A 19536-nucleotide genomic window follows, 5' to 3' on the forward strand; every position below is an offset into this window, starting at 1 on the left:
TGTTTGTAAATGAATACTAACGTTAAATTCATTAGGGCATAAGCCACATTCAGAATCTGTTTGCTTATTTAATTTCAGACGTCTAATGACATTGATTAGTTAAATTGTGGGCTAACAACCAATAAAGTAACCAAATAAAAATGTAAACAAAAAAATGGTGTGAATTTTCACTTATAAAAATGTCATATACAACATAAAACTATGCAAGTTATTAGGGTAAATACCTTTTTTTTTAATTAACCACAAACTGTTCTTATTTGATATACATTTTTATTAACCTACTTAGAAAGGCATAATTCAACATGCCAATTTACCAGTCCAGAACTAATAGCAATTCAATCAAGAACTCCTTTGTTTGGCATTACAGTAAAACTTTTTTTATTTGGGGAACAATCAGGGGAAAAAATAAGTGCAAATAAAATGTTTATAATCAGGCAAACTGTAGATGAACACTCCTTTATAAATTCTTCAGTATACATGAATGAGTCTATTCCTTTTGCTCAAGTAGAGATTTATAACATCCTTTAAAATGTGTTTAAAATAATCAGACACAAATTGATAAAGTGTAATAAAAATATATATGGTTCAGATGTTCTCTTCACATTACTTTAAAACATTACATACAAGGTATATATATATATATATATATATATATATATATATATATATATATATATATATATATATATATATATATATATATATATATATAAACCAAACAGTCCCAAATTTCAATGTTTTGGCATGAAAAGCTGGGCAAGAAAATTAACCTTTCAAGGTAGGAGATAGAGGGACCAGCATAATTTTCTCTTGTATTTTTCTTCTCTGTTTTTTTTTTTTTTTTTTTTGTACTTCTCATTCTTTTTTCATTGTAGCTTTTAAAATCTTTATTTTTTTTAATTGGTTTTTATTCATGTTCTTAAATCATGGTAATATAAACAAATCAATTTTTTAAATTATTGTTTTGCAAATGAACTCAATTTATTTTTGACCTGTTTTAATCTAATTTTTCACCGTTACCCCAGTAAGCATACAGTTTCTAAAATACTGCAAACATCTTGTGGATACTTTTACTGTTCATTAAGAATTGCATCTTATTTTGGGCCATTTAAAAATAGGAAAACCTGCTTAATAATTAAGCACATCTGAAAACAAGTTGTTTATTGCTTTCAATCCCTGTTTAAAATGACATACTACGTAATAATATTATATACAAAATGAATAGTTGTTTGGAAGAATGATGTTGTTTGGGAGAACCATTAGAGTCATTTTTAAGGAACTGTCCTAAAAATTAACATTTATTATACCATATACTTTTATTTCAATAATAATTCTTAAAAACCATGACCGGGATGTTTTTGTAACATTTGCCCATTAAGACTAATTTATTCAAATTTATATCTGAAACTGAACTCTGTTATTTCCCTCCTAATTACTTGTGACTGAAATGTAAATTTCATGGCCTAAATTTCCATGTTGTCAATTTCACTGACTAAATTTCCATGTTATCAAACAAAAGTGAGAGCGCTCATTGTAAACAGTGTTTATTTTGGTCAGTTTACCTTGGACACAAACGTGTAGCAAATTTATACACTACAAAAGCGAAATCAAGTCAATAACAGAATAATAATGCACATACTGTCACATGAACAGCAAAAGGCTTCAAACTATGCATAGAAACTTTGTTTTTTTTACCCAGATCAACTTGCAGTAAAATGCACAAAAATAGTCCTCCTGTTCATTTGTAAGCATAAATTCAATAATAAGTATACAGTAAGTTTATGTAATCTTTCAGAGCTAAAAGATTACATGAACCTACTGTTTACTAGGTTTCTTACTGCATACTTTAAGTTTTTCCCTTATGAATGGCTTTTTTGTCTCTTCCAGAATCTCTTAACCTCGCTGTGTCCATGAGGAGTCACCACCATGACCCTGTGAGCGGGATTCTGCCACACCAGCACTCCTAAACCCTGCAGGACAGAGGTATAACAATCAGTACTCAATGTATAAGTGCTGGTAATACAAGTAGAAAGTACAAGTTTTTTTTTTTACCTGAGCCCTGTCCCGCAACACTTCGAAATCAGCCTGGGATAAAAACTGGTTGTATAACACTCCTGCAAGAAAAACATAGTAGTTAAAGAAAACAAAATGCATCACTGAGATGTCTGCATATATTTAGATGCCATTTATGACCCTCAACCCCACTCTTATTCCAATGCAAATGCATTATTTACATTGCATTTCACCAACACATTTCTCATACAGTCTGACATTTACATTTGAGAGAATGAACCGTGTAGGTCATCCACGGAATTGAAACAAATTCTCCATGCTATAATATCATCAATATGCAATTTCTCTTTTATATATATTGAAATGGAGACAGCCATTCCCAGAGGCTGCTTTTAAATGAAGCTGACAGTGTATTATTTAAGTCACTGAAATTACTAATGCAATATTAATATGTAATTGAGCTGTCTGAAGTAAAACACAAATTGACTTAATGGGAAATGCAAATTGGCTAGGAAGTAAAAAAAAAAAAAAGCTCATCTTATATGCACAGAGACACACTCACCCTCGGTAAACTGCAAGCGATCTTTCTCAAGCTCCCACAGTCTGATCTGATCTGTGATGGTTGGGGGGAGAACGGGGGTCTAAAAACAAAACCACACACACTAAACATGTTTATGCATGTTTAGGCCATAATTATTTACATACAGTAGCAGCATAACATTTACATGATAGTAACTGGCATATTGCACAAGGGTGACACCTAAGGGACATCCAAGTCTACAGGGGACATTAATGGGATTTTAAGTTAAAGGCACATTATGTAATTTTCCTCATTAAAATATCCTAAAACTACAAGAGCTGTGATATATATTTTGCTTACTTATATTATCTAAAATATTTCGGAGAATGTTGAAATCCAGAGATATAAGCAATTTAACTAGTGACGCAGAATGAATTAGATATACCCTCGATTTCTGGTTTGATTTGATCAAAAACAGGGAAGCATCAACAACATTTTAATATGTTGTGCATTTTATTTGAGAATTTATAACAGAGCCCTAAAATATATATTTTTATACGATAAAAAAAATAATGAACAAACGCTTCCCTCCCTATGTTATCACAACTGGAAGAACCGAAAGCGGTGGATTGTTGCATAATAAAAGCTTAGCTGCTTTGATGCCGTGTCACACTTGTCTGCAATTGCTTCAGTGCTTGCGTTCCATTTACGGATAATAATGTTTGATGTATCTCAAGCAAAATATTTTTTAAAAATTATTGATTTCCTGAAATAAACTTGCATTACAGGATAATCCCAGGCAGCTGTTTAATAAGGAGGTGAACTCTCCTTCCTCTCCTTGCAGTGGATTGGATGAACGCAATATTTATTCTTCTTTCTTATTCTAATATGAAGAAAGAGAATGAAACATCACTGCTTGAATTGACTCTGAAATGTTCATCAATTTTTTCCAATAGATTAATCACTACATATCAGATTCAGTGTGCAAGGTTTGTAAACATAATGACATTTTTAAATGTGAATACAAAAACAACGCATCCAAACATTTCAGACTTTTACTCTGCTTCACACTACTATGATAATAATGCTTTCTGCAGTGTCCCCATGTAATGAAGATGACAACTTCCATGATTCCAGTCACAGAGTCATCAAACAACCCCTTTGTTTGTTGAGGATATTCACCCTCTAGTGGAAAAAAATTAAATACTATGCCTTTAAGCATTTAATTTTTAAATAACTAAAACAATTTGAACTAATTTAATAGGCATCATTTACTTGCCCTTTTGTAATTCCAACCCCCTAAGGTTTGGTTAATCTTTGAAATACTAATAATACTTTTTAGAGTGGGCTTTCTGCCATTTTAGTGACAACTTTCATTTACTTAAAAGCTACAAAAACATTATAAATTCTTAAAAACAGATCCATATGAGCTGTGCAGTTTAATCAAGATATTATTGCACATTTTGAAAAAGCATTACAATAACTTTTGTCTTAATTACTATATTCACGTCAATCCTTAATAAGTGTATAAAACCCTAAAGAGATTTAATTTTAATAACATATAAACACACATTCATTCACTGATCTGAACTGCCCAAATTCTTTGTGGCAAAGATTTAAGGTGCAGAGAATTATCCTCAGAGATTTTGCTTCCTACTGGCATGATAGCATTACACAGCTTCCTGTAGATTTGTCGGATGCACATCCGTGATATGAATCTTCCGTTCCAGCACATCACAAAAGTGGTTTATTGGATAGAGATCTGGTGACTTTGGAGGCCATTTGATGTTTACAAAACCTGTTTGAGATTATTTGAGCTGTGGCATGGAGTGTTATCCTGCTTGAAGTAGCTAGTTATCACAAAATGGGTACACTGTGGTCATAAAAGGATGGACATGATCAGCAATAAAATTCACTAGCTGTGACTCTTTTCCTAAAATGGTTCCAAGAAGACCAAAGTGTGACAAGAGTACATTACATGAATAACTGTTTAAACAAGGCAGCATGGATCCATGCTTTCTTTTGTTTATGGTGAGTTCAGACCCTTCCATCTATATGTCACTGCAGAATTCATTGCAGTTCCATCTGACAAGGCAGTCTTTTTCCACTCTGCTGTTTTCCAGTAATAGTGAGCCTGTACAAAATTGTAGCAAAATTGTGCTATGCGATTGGCTGATTATTTATTTGCATTGATAAGCAGTTAAACAGCATACCTAACATACATATATATATATATATATATATATATATATATATATATATATATATATATATATACATACATACATACATACATACATACATACATACATACATACATACATACATACAAACATACAAACATACATACACACACACACACGCACACGCACACACATACAGGTGAAGACAACGTTTTTTTATATAATATTTCCCATTTATTTTTTCTTTGAGACAAAGTCTTATTTCTTTATTGTTTGGCTGGAAAAACAAAGTAAATTTAAAAACTTCTAAGGTCAATATTATTAGCCCCCTTAAGAAAGAACAAACCATTGCTGTTTAATGACCTTATTAACCTAGCTTTTAACCTCAAGCTTTTAAATTGCACTTTAAGCTGAAAACTAGTATCTTGCTAAATACATTACATGTACTGTCAACATGGCAAAGACACAATAAATTAGTTATTAGAACTATTATGTTTAATACATGCAGCTGTATATATGCGATTATGTGAGTAAAACCTAAAATTAAACTTGTTTATTAAATAAAGCGATTATGAATTGCACATAGAATTTTAAGTAGAAGAAATTTTATGAAAATGTAATAAAAGAAAATCTTCATGTGTCTCTCAAAGATGAAACTTTGAATCTGGTGCACATATCCCCCCCAAAAAAATCACCCAAATAATGTATATATAACTTTTAGGGCTCTATTTTAATGATCTAGGCGCAGAGTCTAAAGCTCATTGCACAAAAGCATTAAAAGCATGTCTGAATCCACTTTTGCTATTTTAAGGATGGAAAAATATGATTTGCTTAATAAGTTTTAGGTATGTTTTGAGCATAATGTCCATTAAACCAATCAGAGTCTCATCTTCCCTTTAAGAGTCAGTTGTGTTGCACCATGGCGCATTTGCTATTTACATGGCAAACTTTGTAAGAGGAAAAGCTGAATGCTTCATTAGCGTGAAAAGAGTAAAACAGACCATCTGCAGCGCGAGGATAAAGAATGAGCTTCCTCCATGCGTCCTCATTTTCATTTATTAAGCGCAAGGAAAAACTATTTCTAAATTTGGTTCTAATCTCCAGCAAACAAAAAAGAAATTAACAATAACAATGAAATGTGGTCAAAAAACTTAGTTATATCCAAACGCCCATCCTATTCTTATGCCCCATGGTGATGCAAACGTCTCTAAATTCAGACAGGAGGACAAATCTAAACTTGTTTTTATTATTAAAACAAATATAAATATGCTTATAATAAATAATTCTGCTAAAAACAATAATTTTAACATTATACAAATGCACATTTTTATGAATAAACTGACATGTTGCGAACATTTAGTCTTTTAAACACTACGAAGGAGTGAAAACCTCAGCAGATATTCTGACTCTGATAACATTTTCCTCTCTTTTTTCTCGACTCCTGCCATTAGTATATATATTCAGCTCTGTGTTCAGCTTTGGACTGGGTAGGTGGGGAATGCATAAAATAAATGTAATTCATGTTGTCGATGTGTTTATTGCATATACTATAATTGTGATAATTGCAGTATATTGTGTAGCACTATAATTAATGTTTTTCTAATAGCTAGAGTACCTTCAAATAAAGAGCGACCTGTATTTCTAAATTCATTTTGCACACATTTCTAAACCTCAACAAGTATAAACCTAATACCAATTACCTGTTTAAGCATTACTGGGTGTGCTCGGGTCCGTAAGAAGTGAATAATCTGAAAAATAAAATAGAAATCAAATCAGCCCTTTAAAAAAAAAACAAGACAAACCAATGGACAGATCAACAGGTGGTCTCTCTCTCACCTGCTGTGCGGTGATGCCGTTACTGATGGCCTGCTGCACAGACTCTCGGGTGACCTGTGCAACCACCAGGTTAGGAAACCGATACAACATCTCACTAAACAGAGCGACCAGTGCAATCTGAAGTTCAGAGTCTGTCAGGCAGAAAAAGAGTTAGTACTCCTTTCCGTGAATGATCTTGTAAAGTGGTAGACAAATATCAGTGTGTGACATACTTGTATAGGCATATATGCGATAATTAGTTTCTACAACGATGAATCCAGTGTCTCCTGTTCCTGGTATTGCTCCCAGTGCAGAAGAGGCAGATCCCGAGGCTGGGTTTGCAGTGACTCCTGCAGCGAGAGTTATGGCGAGTCTCGTAGGGTAGTACCTTCTTGACTTCCTCTGGGGAAAAAAGATACAGGGAGTGATGCAAAGCAGTGCAAGCGCTTGTTTTTACATTAGCATACACTACCAGTTTAAAGTTTGCACAATTGTTTAATGGTTTTGTTTTAATCTGCTCTGTACACCAAGGCTGCGTTTATTTGGTCAAAAATACAATTTAACTGTTATTATTAGAAATGTGATTTCAATTTAGAGTAGATGTTTTCTTGTAGATATATACATTGAGGACAGTAGAATTTTTTTAATGTTTTAAAATAAACTTTTCCTGCTCATCAAGGCTGCATTTATTTAATCAAACATACGGTACAATTGTAAAATGTTATTGCACTATAAAATAACATTTTAAAAGTAGTTTATCATTTAATTTAATCATTTACCCCAGTGATTTAAAGATGAATTTTCAGCTTCATTACTTTAGTCTTCAGTTTCACATGATCCTTTAGAAATCACTCTAATACTGAATATTATTACTATTATTAATTTTATGAATGTAACTGTAGTAAAAGCAACAATGACTGGAGTAATCAGGGTATTTTCTGTCCATTCTATATCCGTTTTCGAACAAAAAAAAAGAAAACTTAGAAAACGGACGTTTTTTGGTTTTTCTTTTACTCACAAAAAAAGAAGAAAAAAAAAGAATTTGGCTGGATTTTCATTTTGCTGATTGGCCAACCAAATCTGAGCTTGATATCGCCCTCAAAATAATAGTACTCTGCGGATCAGCACCCAGGCTTTTAATTTTATATAACTAAAAAAGTTTACATATTCTAACATTTGATCAGTTAGCAGTCATTCATTGCATAAGCATATTATTAATAAAAACTTAAATTAGCAGTAGTATTACACATTTGTCATTAAAATAAAGTCATAGTTTGCTGCCAAATGTCTTGCCGCTGTGCACCAGATACTGAGCAAAGATTTTTTTAGCAGAACCTGGTTTGCATGATTGCTTTCGAGCAAGGCCTATATAATAATAATAATAATAATAATAATAATAATATAACGGGACTAAGCCAAAAAGAAAATCAATGAATTAATAATAATAATTAATATGGTTTACTTTGTGGTTTTTTATTTATTTATTTATTTACTTTTTTTTTTTTTTTTTTTTTAAAGAGTTGTTTGCAGGACAATATTAGGAACATATTGGGCCCTGGAGCTATAACAAAGGGCACCACATGTTTTTATTTTATTTCCCCCTATATATATATATATATATATATATATATATATATATATATATATATATATATATATATATATATATATATATATATATATGCATGCCCTGATTTGGAGTAATCATTTTACTTGAAACTACATACTAAAAGTAATAAATAAATATTTAATAAAAAAGTATTTAACAATTTTTTTGTTTAATAAATGCCGCATTGATAAACAGAATAATTTTCTTTAAAAAATAAAAAAGGATGAAAAAAAAAATGACCCCAAACTTTTGACTGGTCGTGTTTATTTTTAAATATAGTTAAAGGGACAGTTCACCGAAAAACTCCAACAACTTCATAAATCAATAAGATAAAGAGGTGACAAAAATACACTATCAATATTACATTAAAAACAGAATTTTTTCACTGTCATATATGATACATGACTTAAAAGTCTTTCTTTCAGAAGATGTTTTTAAAAACAAGTTCACTTAGTATAAAATCTGTCAAGTATTCTTGAATTATTGTGAAAATGGTGATATATTTTAATTAGGGAATCACTGATAAATAGAAATATAGGTAACAAACAACAACAACAACAGTTGTAAATTTAAAAATATATAGAATCTTTCATTATATTATGCATTTACTTTCACTTTTGATCAGTTTAACGTGTCCTTGATTGAAAATACTTGTATAAGACTAAATAACAAACAAAAAAATGTAAAAACATACATTTTCTGGATTGGCACAATATTGCCATTTCCACAAAAATATGAAGACAAAGAAAAATGACTTCTACTTTAATTTATACACTTCTTAATATATTACTCAAAAATAATGAATGTGTGTGTGTGTGTGTGTGTGTGTGTGTGTGTGTGTGTGTGTGTGTGTGTGTGTGTGTGTGTGTGTGTGTGTTTATTTACAACAGTGCTGATTTTAATATACTTCATTAAATGAATTCAGCCCCAATGAGCATAAAGTTGATTTTTTTTTTTTTTTAATATTTACCAAATGATGTTTAACAGAGGAAAATTAACAAGGAAATTTTCACAGTATGTCTGATAATATTTTCGCTTCCGGAAAAAAAGTCTTATTTGTTTTATTTTGTCTAGAATAAAAAAAAAAAAACATTTTAAAGGTTAAAATTATCATTTTAATTGTTTGTCTAATTAACCTAGTTAAGCCTTTAAATGTCACTTTTACCTGTATAGAAGTGTCTAGAAAAAATATCTAGTCAAATATTATTTACTTTCATTATGGCAAAGATAAAATAAATTATTTATCAGGTATAAGCTATTAAAACTATTATGTTTAGAAATTTGTTTAAAAAATCTCTCCGTTAAACAGAAATTTGGGAAAAAAATTAACAGGAGTGCTAATAATTCAGGGGGTTTAATAATTCTGACTTCAACTGTATTGTCAAATATATTAAAATAAATTCTATGTACATCATTCAAAAGTTTGGGTTTTGATCTTTGATCTAAATTTAGTATTTTCACTAAATGACAGACCTTTCTTTGAAAAACCAGACCAAACTCTCGTAGATGCTGCAAAAATGTGAGCAGGGACTCGCTCATGCCCTCCACAGAATAATCCTACAAGAAAAACAACAATCAGACTACAAAGCAAAACCTTTTAATAACCAAGCAGAGAAAGGCAGAGTGGCTTCTTTAATTTAATTACGATAAGTAATAGCTTTTATCTATGACTCATATGTTATTCTGGGCGTACTGTAGTAAAAGCAGCACTCACCCTTCCAAGAGTGGAAAAACTCAGCTGGAACAAAAAGGAAAGAATCTCCACCAGGTCCATTCCTCTCGACTATGAAGGAAAGAGATTAGACTGTTAATAAGGAGGTGGAACCACATTTACATGAACAAACAGACTGACGGAATGAAAAGTCATCATGTAAACATCTTGAGGGGGAAAAAAAATATCAGGCTGGAAGAGAAGGTGCGAGTCCTGAATAATTCACTATTGCCATCCAAACATTTGTATTTCACAATCATATTCAATAAAATATTTTTTTGTGCACATATGCAATGCAGTGTAGGAACTCTCACCCCACAGTCTTACAAAGTACTTTCATCCAGACGTCTAGCTATTGAAGGAATCAGCATGAAGCCATGTGTTTTCATAAGATAGAGAAGCCGTTTTTGGTTGCTGCTTCAAATTTTCAACTTTTGTTGTGTAAGGTTGGCAAAGCAAGAATACTTTTTTCTTCAATATGTTAGAAAGGGAAAAGCACACTGTTGTGCCATGCTAAGTTGTTTATCTTTGCCTGACAGTACTCAGAAGCTTCATGCTGCTATGCACAAAGTTTATTCATAATTTTTCTTCTGAGTTTGTATGGTTCTGCAGTAAAAGTAATACATGGTAGCTGGCTTATGATAAATGCATCATAGAGTATGGCATATAGAGTATATATATATATATATATATATATATATATATATATATATATATATAGAGTGTATATATATATATATATATATATATATATATATATATATATATATATATATATATATATATATATATATATATATATATTTATGTCACTGTGGCAACCCCTGATATATAAGAGATTAAGGTCCTGTTTACACTAATATGTTTTAGTTTTAAAACGCATAAGATTTGCTAGGGTTATGCCATCTGTCCACACTACGGCACAGTTTTCGAGCACCCAAAAACTGAGCTTTATGGAAACGCTGAAGAGGCCGTTTTCATTTTAAAACGCTGCCGCTTCGTGTCAGTGTGGATAGGGGGAAAACGGAGACATCTGAAAACGAATACGTGGCTGCAGACTGATTGGGGCTTTTTCCTCAAAATTAAGTAGCCTACAGACAGTTCAGTCCTGCATCCTTTATTTGCAAGTTCAGACTTCCTCCGCTTCTTTGCCCTTATTTGGTATGCCCCGGTTAATGCGATGACAAAACAGCGCCGGTTGGCCACGGCTACTGGTAGCTTCTTTTGGGCTCTTCATAAACCTATAGGTGACGTCACGGATACTACGTCCATATCTTTTACAATCTATGGAATTATCTTTGCGCTCAGCCAAAACACGTTACCTATGAACAAGTAATACATTTAAAAGACCAAAGTCAGGGAATATGTCATTAGATATAGAAAACAAGATTAACTAAATATCACATAACACATATAGTGAGATTAGATCAAGCAGTAGGTCCTTGATGAATAGTCCAATGTGCACAGCTCTCAACTGGGTAGATATGCTTAAAGCACCCGCTGACTGCCTGGGGTTCCAAAGCGTGCATATGCTGCAGTGCATGCCAGAGTGTGTGTGTGGTCACATGATACATTTTCAGCGGTATAGTGTGAACGGATAGCTGTTTAGAAACACTAGGTGAAACTGGTGTGGACCCGGATTTTTTCATTCTAAAACGCTGTTTTAAAACTAAATTGTATTAGTGTAAACAGGGTCTAAGCCGAAGGAAAATGAATGAATGAATGAATACACACACAAACACACACACACACATACAGTATCTTGCTGTTTTTATATTATTTTAGTTTGCTCGAGCTAGGTTTGATTTATTTTATTTTTTCATTTTAGTTAGTTTTCATTTGTTTTGCTTTACGCATTATTCTAATAATAATTATCCAAATAATTCTATAAATATCCAAATTTTTATTTAAAGAAAGAAATTAAAAAACAAAATACAAATAAATAAATACAAATTATCCAAGTAAATACAGTATTTTAATCAGTAAAAAATGCACTTATGTAAAAGATTTTACAAATAAATAATATCTATTTCTTAACAGTATAAGTTGAGACTTTACATAAGAAAACAATTCTTACAAGGATATTTAATGGTCCATGGCGTCTGAAAAAAAATGTAATCCCCTGTCTTGAACAACAATAACAGAATATTAAGAGTAATTGAAAAATAACATCATCAAAGCCTCATTAGGCAGTTGTGACCCTCATCAAAATGTCAGTCCAATCATGAAACCAAATTATGCAAGCCTGGATTATCACACCACACACACTGACCTGTGCTGTTTTGAGGTACTGCAGGGTGAAGTACCACAACTGAGATGCCGTGTCCAGCAGCAGGAACTGAAACCCTGCTGATGTGATGCATGGAGCCTCACCAGTCTCGCTGAGGAATAAAAATAAATAAATTAATTAATTAATTAATTAATACAATTTAATACAAGTTTTTCTTCTGGATTCAGCAAGTCAAATGTAAAATTTTTCACACCTTTACTTATTTAAATAAAATTTAAAGGTGATAAATTATGCCCTTTTCATAAAAGATTAAATAAATCTGTTGTCACCAGAAAGTGTCTGTAAAGTTTCAGCTGGAAACCCCGCACAGAACATTTATTATAGCTTATCAGTTTGTGGAAGAGCAAAAAAAAAAAAAAACGTTTTTTTGTGTGTGGATCTGTAAATGCAAATGACCTGCTGCTTTCCAGAAGATGGTGGAGCCTTTACATGCTGAAACAACTGAAACAACAAAACCAATGCCAGTTTGTGCAATCTCATTCATACATTTTAGTATGATTTACAAACCCCTCATCCCCCAATGATGGTTTAAGGACACACCTTCTTTTTAAAATCTTATGTATTTATATGAATGTATTCCACTTTTCTGACGACTCATGAAACAATTACTTTCCACATGAGATGAGGCTGACAAAACAAATCTAATTCAGCCAAAATATAAGAAATGAAGAGTACCGGATTAAAGCCTCAAACGTTCGCTGTCGGACAATGATGAAGAGGAAGAGGTTATAACTTCTAGACAGAATAAGAACATTTCTTAACAGCTACTGGAAACATTTATGTAGTTGTTGGAGTAAAGCTGATTTGACATTGATAAATCATGATGTTGGTCTCACTTGTTGTCATAATACAAAACAAAACTACATTTGGACTTGTGAAAAACGACACTAAAACTAGGGCCTGTTGCAATGCTGTGTTATTGACAACCCAAATGCAATAGATCAAATCTGAGGTCTCATCTCACTGTCATCCAGCCATCAAAGTGCAGCTGCCCTACAAGCATCAAGTCGAGGCACATCCTCAAAAAGACAACTGAGTCCGGCACCAGCTGACAGTTAGGAGTAGCTAAAGCCTTTGTGAAATCTGTCAAATACAATTGCGAAAATAACAGACATAAATGCCAGTTATGGCAGTTACAAAGCCTAGTTCCAATCCTTATTCCAAACTAGTTAAGGAGATCTGACATAAGCACAATAAAGTCAATTAAATTCTAGTTATTTAAAAAAACTAAAACCAAAATACAATAAATTGCATTTTCATTTAATAAAAAGGCTATATTGAAACAACAATTAATTCATAAGATAAGTGCAGCAAGTGGAGCATGGCCAAGATCGGTGAGAGCGGAACAAAGCCAGTGGCGTTGGTCTTAGTGTCTGTCACCGGTGTGTGCCACATGTCTTAAGTCTCATGGAGGAGAGACAGTAGTACCAGGAAAGGAGAGGACCAGGCATGGACACTTTATGTTTGTTTTGCTTTGCTTTCAGTTTGACATGAGGAGCTGCCACCACCTGTTTGTTTTATTTTTTATTTATACATTATTACAGTTATTTAAAGTTTGTAGGTTCTCTGCCTCTTCCTTCTCGATGGCCAGGGAGCAATCAACTTTATTAGACTCAGATAGATCATACATTTCTTAATTAATTAAGAAACATATATATTATAAGCTCAATTCAGCTTGTGCATCACATTTACTAAATATGCATTGTTACTAAGTGTCTGAATAATGTTTAATATATACACTCACTGTCCACTTTATTAGGTATACCTTACTAGGACCGAGTTGGATCCCCTTTTGCCTTCGGAACTGCCTTAATCCTTTGTGGTATAGATTCAACAAGATTTTAAAGAATATTTCTCAGAGATATTGGTCCATATTAGCATGACAGCATCACGCAGTTGCTGCAGATTTGTCGGCTGCACATCCCAAAGGTGCTCTATTGGATTGAGATCTGGTGACAGTGGAGGCCATCTGAGCACAGTGAACTCATTGTCATGTTTAAGAAACCAGTCTGAGATGATTCACGCTTTATGACATGACACGTTATCCTGGTGAAAGTAGCCATAAGATGATGGGTACACTGTGGTCATGAAGGGATCAATACTCATGTAGGCTGTAGCATTGATATGATGCTCAATTGGTACTAATGGGCCCAAAGTGTGCCAAGACACCATTACACCACCAGCCTGAACCATCGATACAAGGCAGGATGCAATCCTGCTTTCATGTTGTTGACGTCAAATTCTGACCCCACCATCCTAATGTCACAGCAGAAATCAAGACTCATCAGATCAGGCATTAAAGACATTTTTCAAATCTTCTATTGTCTACTTTTGGGTGAGCCTGTGCGAATTGTACTCCACAGTTTCTTGTTCTTAGTTGAAAGGAGTGGCATCCAGAGTGGTTTTCTGCTGCTGTAGCCCATCCATCTCAAGGTTTGATGTGTTGTGCATTCAGAGATGTTCTTCTGCATACCTCGCTTGTAACGAGTGGTTATTTCAGTTACTGTTGCCTTTCTATCAGCTCAAACCAGTCTGGCCATTCTCCTCTGACATCAACAAGGCATTTGCTCCCACAGAACTTCCGCTCACTGAATATTTTCTCTTTTTTGGACCATTCTCTGTAAACCCTAAAGATGGTCATGCTTAAAAATCCCAGTAGACCAGCAGTTTCTGAAATACTGAGACCAGCCCGTCTGGCACTAACAACCATGCCATGTTCAAAGTCACTTAAATCACCTTTCTTTCTCATTTTGATGCTCGGTTTGAACTGCAGCCATTAGGTCATCATCTTGACCAGGTCTACATGCCTAAATACATTGAGTTGCTGCCGTGTGATTAACTAATATGAAATTTGCATCAGCGAGCTATTGGACAGGTGTACCTAATAAAAAAGTGGCTGTTGAGTGTATATTAAAATGTCATTTCAAATATATCATACTTAAATCAACACCAGAGCTGTACATACAGAGTGCACATTTTATATGCCAGAGTGTTGGCCAGTAATACCCTATATTGTTATATTAAATAATGGAGATTTACTACATAAAAAAACTGCCCAAATTACAACACCATAGAATCCAAACAGCACAAACCAACAAAAACCCATATTTTTAAGCACCATGGGAGCATATTTGGTTCAATTTAGGAGGGAGCATTACAAGGACATGTGAAAATTAAGATCTATTTTAAATTATTTAAGACCTAGAACTAGTCCTAAAAATATATATATATTTGTGTCATATTTGTGTTTTTTGCAGTCAAAAATGACTACACGTCATATTTACACAGTGTAAAATGGTAAAATGCAAATGGGAAACTGACCAAAAGCTATTTTTTGCTATAACCAACATTAAAATAATCAAATAAAATAATTCAAATTAAAAATTAAAAAGACAGTAAAGTGCTGAGGAAGCATGTTTGAATTATTTTTGAGGAAGTATTAAAAGGAGAATCAAGACCAATTTTTTTCACTCAAAAACAAAATCTAGAATACAAAACATAATTCAATTTATATATTTTAAGGTTTAAATTTTAGATTTTACAATTGTAGATCCCCTACAGAAGCCCTGAACTTTGCCTGGCACATCAGTAGAGTGACGTAATGCTTTACCTCTTCATGAGCCCGGCCTGTATGAGGAGCTGAGCCAGATCCTGACTGACAGCTGCGCTAGGAGAGCCCACCATGAAGTGAAGGATGACCTCCCAGCGCTCCATAGCATAGCGGTCCAGACTCTCTACATCCCTCGCATGCCGATCGGGACCCAGATTGGCACCCTCGTCTGCCCACGGTTTACCACTGGCAAGTGACCCATAAATTAGTGAATATGCTGCTGCAGTGCTAGCATGGATTGGAATATAAACTGTGCTCCTCACCCGCCTAAAAGTGCTATTCTCAGGTTGTCCTTAAACACGGGGTTGAGCACGAAACCTTGAAGTCCACCTTGAAGATGCTGACTGTGCCAGAGCCGTAGCCCAGTTAACACCGACACACATTGATCATGGTCTCTTCAAAAAACAAGAAAAAGCAGAGACAGGCATAATATATATATATATATATATATATATATATATATATATATATATATATATATATATATATATATATATATATATATATATAAAACAAACAGTGTTGGACTAAGTAAACTAAGTAAAAAGTCTGTATTTGTTCCTTTAAACAAGACAATAATTTTCTATAAATATATTTTATATTTATAAAAAACAGCTTTTAATTTTCAATTTACTTCTTATAATCCGGATTTTTCAGCAGCATTACTCCAGTCATCAGTGTCACATGATTTAGAAATCATTGTAATATGAAGATTTGTTTTAGAGTGATGGCACTAATGGACCCTTTTCACATTTCCGGGTTTCTGAGTAGCGAAAGTCATCATAGTTGGGTAAACTTAGAGTGCAGTGAATAGGAGAGCACAAGAAATATTTTTTACAACCATATTTGCTGAAATAATACAAGAAAAACTCCTCGATGGTGTTATCAAGACTTTCAGAAAAAAGCAGAAAATAGAGTAAGACTAACAACGACAGCCAAAAGAGGAAATAATGTCAGATTTACTCCTATAGACGCTGAATTAGAAACACCTCACATAAGCGGTAATTCCTTAATGTAATTTGACGCAAAGATGATAAAACAAATTTATAAATGCATATAAATGATCATACATTTAAAAAAAATCTAAATATTAAAAACTTTCAAGAGTTTAAGATTATGATGACATGACAGTTATACGTGTCATAACAGTCTTATGAAAAGGGTCCATAGTGTACTTACTTTTGACTGTCTTTTTTAACCCACAGGGCTACCGCAGCCTGGGGGAGTGGATGGTCTAAAAACAGCATGCGCATCACGTAATTCTTTGCCAGTGGTGGAAGTTCCCTGCATCAGAACCAACGAGAGTGAACAAATCAGCATAGAACAATCTCAAATTTTATATGTGTATAGTAAAATTGTCTCAAAATGTATTTGGACAATTAAGCAATATATAAAGTTATTAATGTCAATAAATTAGATAAACTTTAAATAAAAGATACAAGATATGAAAGTTTTCATAACTGACAAAGGTCCGGTATTTGTCCCATACATGAGCTAATTTGTCCATCAAGTTATCAAAATAACCTATTGAAAAAAGGCTTTAAGACCAAGCAAAATCTGATGCACGTTAAGTCAGCTTTCCCTGTATTGTTGTAGAAAACATTTAATAATTAACTTTTATTCTAAATCTTGGACCTAATTCTTGAAAGAAACACTGAGCAATAAAAAGTTGCGAAGCACCAAAAGCGGCCCATATTAATACTTATTAGGCTATTGTTGTTATCTTTGAATTTTCAATTATACTTTTTTTTTTTTTTTTTTTACAAGAGAAGCTAGAAAAATCGTGAAGCCCTACATTATTATTATGTTCATTTATTTTTTGTTATTCAAATGGCCAAATTCTGAGACTGGGGACAGTTGAATGTGCTGGCTAAATTTAGTTGAATATTTGTCTAATAAATGCCAATAGGCTACAGTTTAAATGTAAAATTTTAAACAGACTCCTATTTTCTCCCCAAGTTATATATCATAAAGTAGCCTAAAATAAATAGCTTCTTCATATTTCTTTATTCTAAATCTTTAGTAAATGATTTTGGCACATCAAAAAGTGTGTAAAAGTGTGTAAAATCTGCTTAAAATCTCACTAAAATGCAGTATTGAAACTTCATAATTAAAGAAAAAAAAACGAGTCAAATAACTGCTAAAAGGTCTATTTTTTTAGAACAAAAGAACCACCCCTTTCACTAGGCTGGCTACAGGCCTGATATTAGAGTAGTTTGACTTTTTTATCAAAATGATACAGAAGTTCTGCAAAACATATAAATTATTGTTGGTCAATAACGACAATACTAAAATAATGGAAACTAGTAGAAATGTTTATTACGCCACCCAAAAAAGATCTCACACACACACACACACACACACACACACACACACACAAATAATAATAATAATAAAATAAAAACTATTTAAAACTTCAATTTGCAAAATAACAGTTTCAGATTTATGAATTTGAGTTTCTTGCTTTTTAAGAGTAAAACGTGTTTTAAAAATACGTATTTTATATAGTAGAATTTAAAATAGTTTTTAGCACGTTCCTCATAAAATTGTTTTATACTTCCATTATATAATAATATAAGTCCTTTCTTTTCTTTCAACTTTTTTTGATTTAGTAATAATATAGTAAATGCCGTTTAAGAAAGACTAAACTTATGATTTACGACAATTTTAATTGGAAAGAGGTTAATAGATCATCATCAAATGGATTATAAATACTACATAAATATAATTTTGCACCATTACATCCCCTAGAAAATATAATTTTAAAATATTAATTTATAAACTATTGTGATGTAAAATAAAAAAAAAACTAACAAAAATTTCATTGAAAGTATCATTTTTAAAAGTCCTTTTTACAGCAAAGCAAGAACTGCTGTTTACTAAAATATTTGTGCTTTTTATTTCCAAATAAACTCCACTTGCTTGAACAGTATGTGATCTAATCAGATCAAAATAAAGTTCCACACAATTCATTCGTGTTGTCACAACGTACATCAATTAAGTTGGCTTAACAAATTTGAGTATACATTAACTTAATATAATTAGGTTCTCCCAAAGAAATCTAAAGAAACGAGTTGTCTCAGCTTATTTTAAATAAGCAGTTTAAACAAGAGGCAAAACATTATGAGTGTACACGTAAATATGAATGCGTGTATAACAGAAGGACCTGTATACTGCTAGACATGTTGCTGGGTGATTGTAGAGCCTGTCGAGGATTTCTGGGGTCAGTTCTTTCAGATACTCGTGCAAGTTCTTACACTGAAGCTGAACGCGAAGCTTCATCTGTAAACGGTAAAAACGGGCAAATGTAAAGACAAAAATCAAAATGACCTGCATTAGGCTCTATCAGAAAACATTATCTGTCAAACGGAGTCATATTGTTCACTATCTTTGACTGAGATGTTATAGTGCATCTACTTTGTTGGTTACACTAACGTAAACACACTGATATCAAAGGTAACAACAACAATATATTGAAATGAGCATTTAAGGAACAATAGATGCTTTAAATTCTTGCTGCCTTGAGTTCATGCCTAGAAAATGTATGTATCATATATCGTAGTCATTCTCGCTTTAAACTTAGATTTATTATACAGTCAATTTGCTTACCTTGTTTCACAGGCGCTAGGAAGCACTAAATAGTGCATAAAGTGATACACATCATTGTACTTCTTCATGAACAGTCATCTAGCCATTCAGCTCGGACAGTGTGAAGCCATGTTGTACGATCACGTGATCGCTGAAACATAAAGGCTGATTGGCTCACGCGTGTGGGAAGGGACTTT

At 32.8% G+C, this 19536-nt stretch overlaps 1 protein-coding gene across 1 annotated transcript; it reads right to left on the reverse strand.

Moving 5' to 3' along the window:
• Positions 1-1528: 1528 nt before the first annotated feature.
• On the reverse strand, positions 1529-19456 carry gtf2h4 (general transcription factor IIH, polypeptide 4). Its single transcript, NM_199927.1, is given in 14 exon segments — positions 1529-1970; positions 2053-2114; positions 2576-2654; positions 6417-6464; positions 6553-6683; positions 6765-6933; positions 9614-9697; positions 9855-9923; positions 12124-12232; positions 15752-15937; positions 16015-16146; positions 16931-17035; positions 18918-19033; positions 19361-19456. Coding segments are annotated over 13 exon segments (1401 nt in total). The 5' UTR covers positions 19361-19456; the 3' UTR covers positions 1529-1859.
• Between the last annotated feature and the right edge of the window lie 80 nt (positions 19457-19536).

The sequence above is a fragment of the Danio rerio genome, chromosome 19 (genome assembly GCF_049306965.1).
Source record: "Danio rerio strain Tuebingen ecotype United States chromosome 19, GRCz12tu, whole genome shotgun sequence".
In the NCBI taxonomy this organism is placed as follows: Eukaryota; Metazoa; Chordata; class Actinopteri; order Cypriniformes; family Danionidae; genus Danio; species Danio rerio.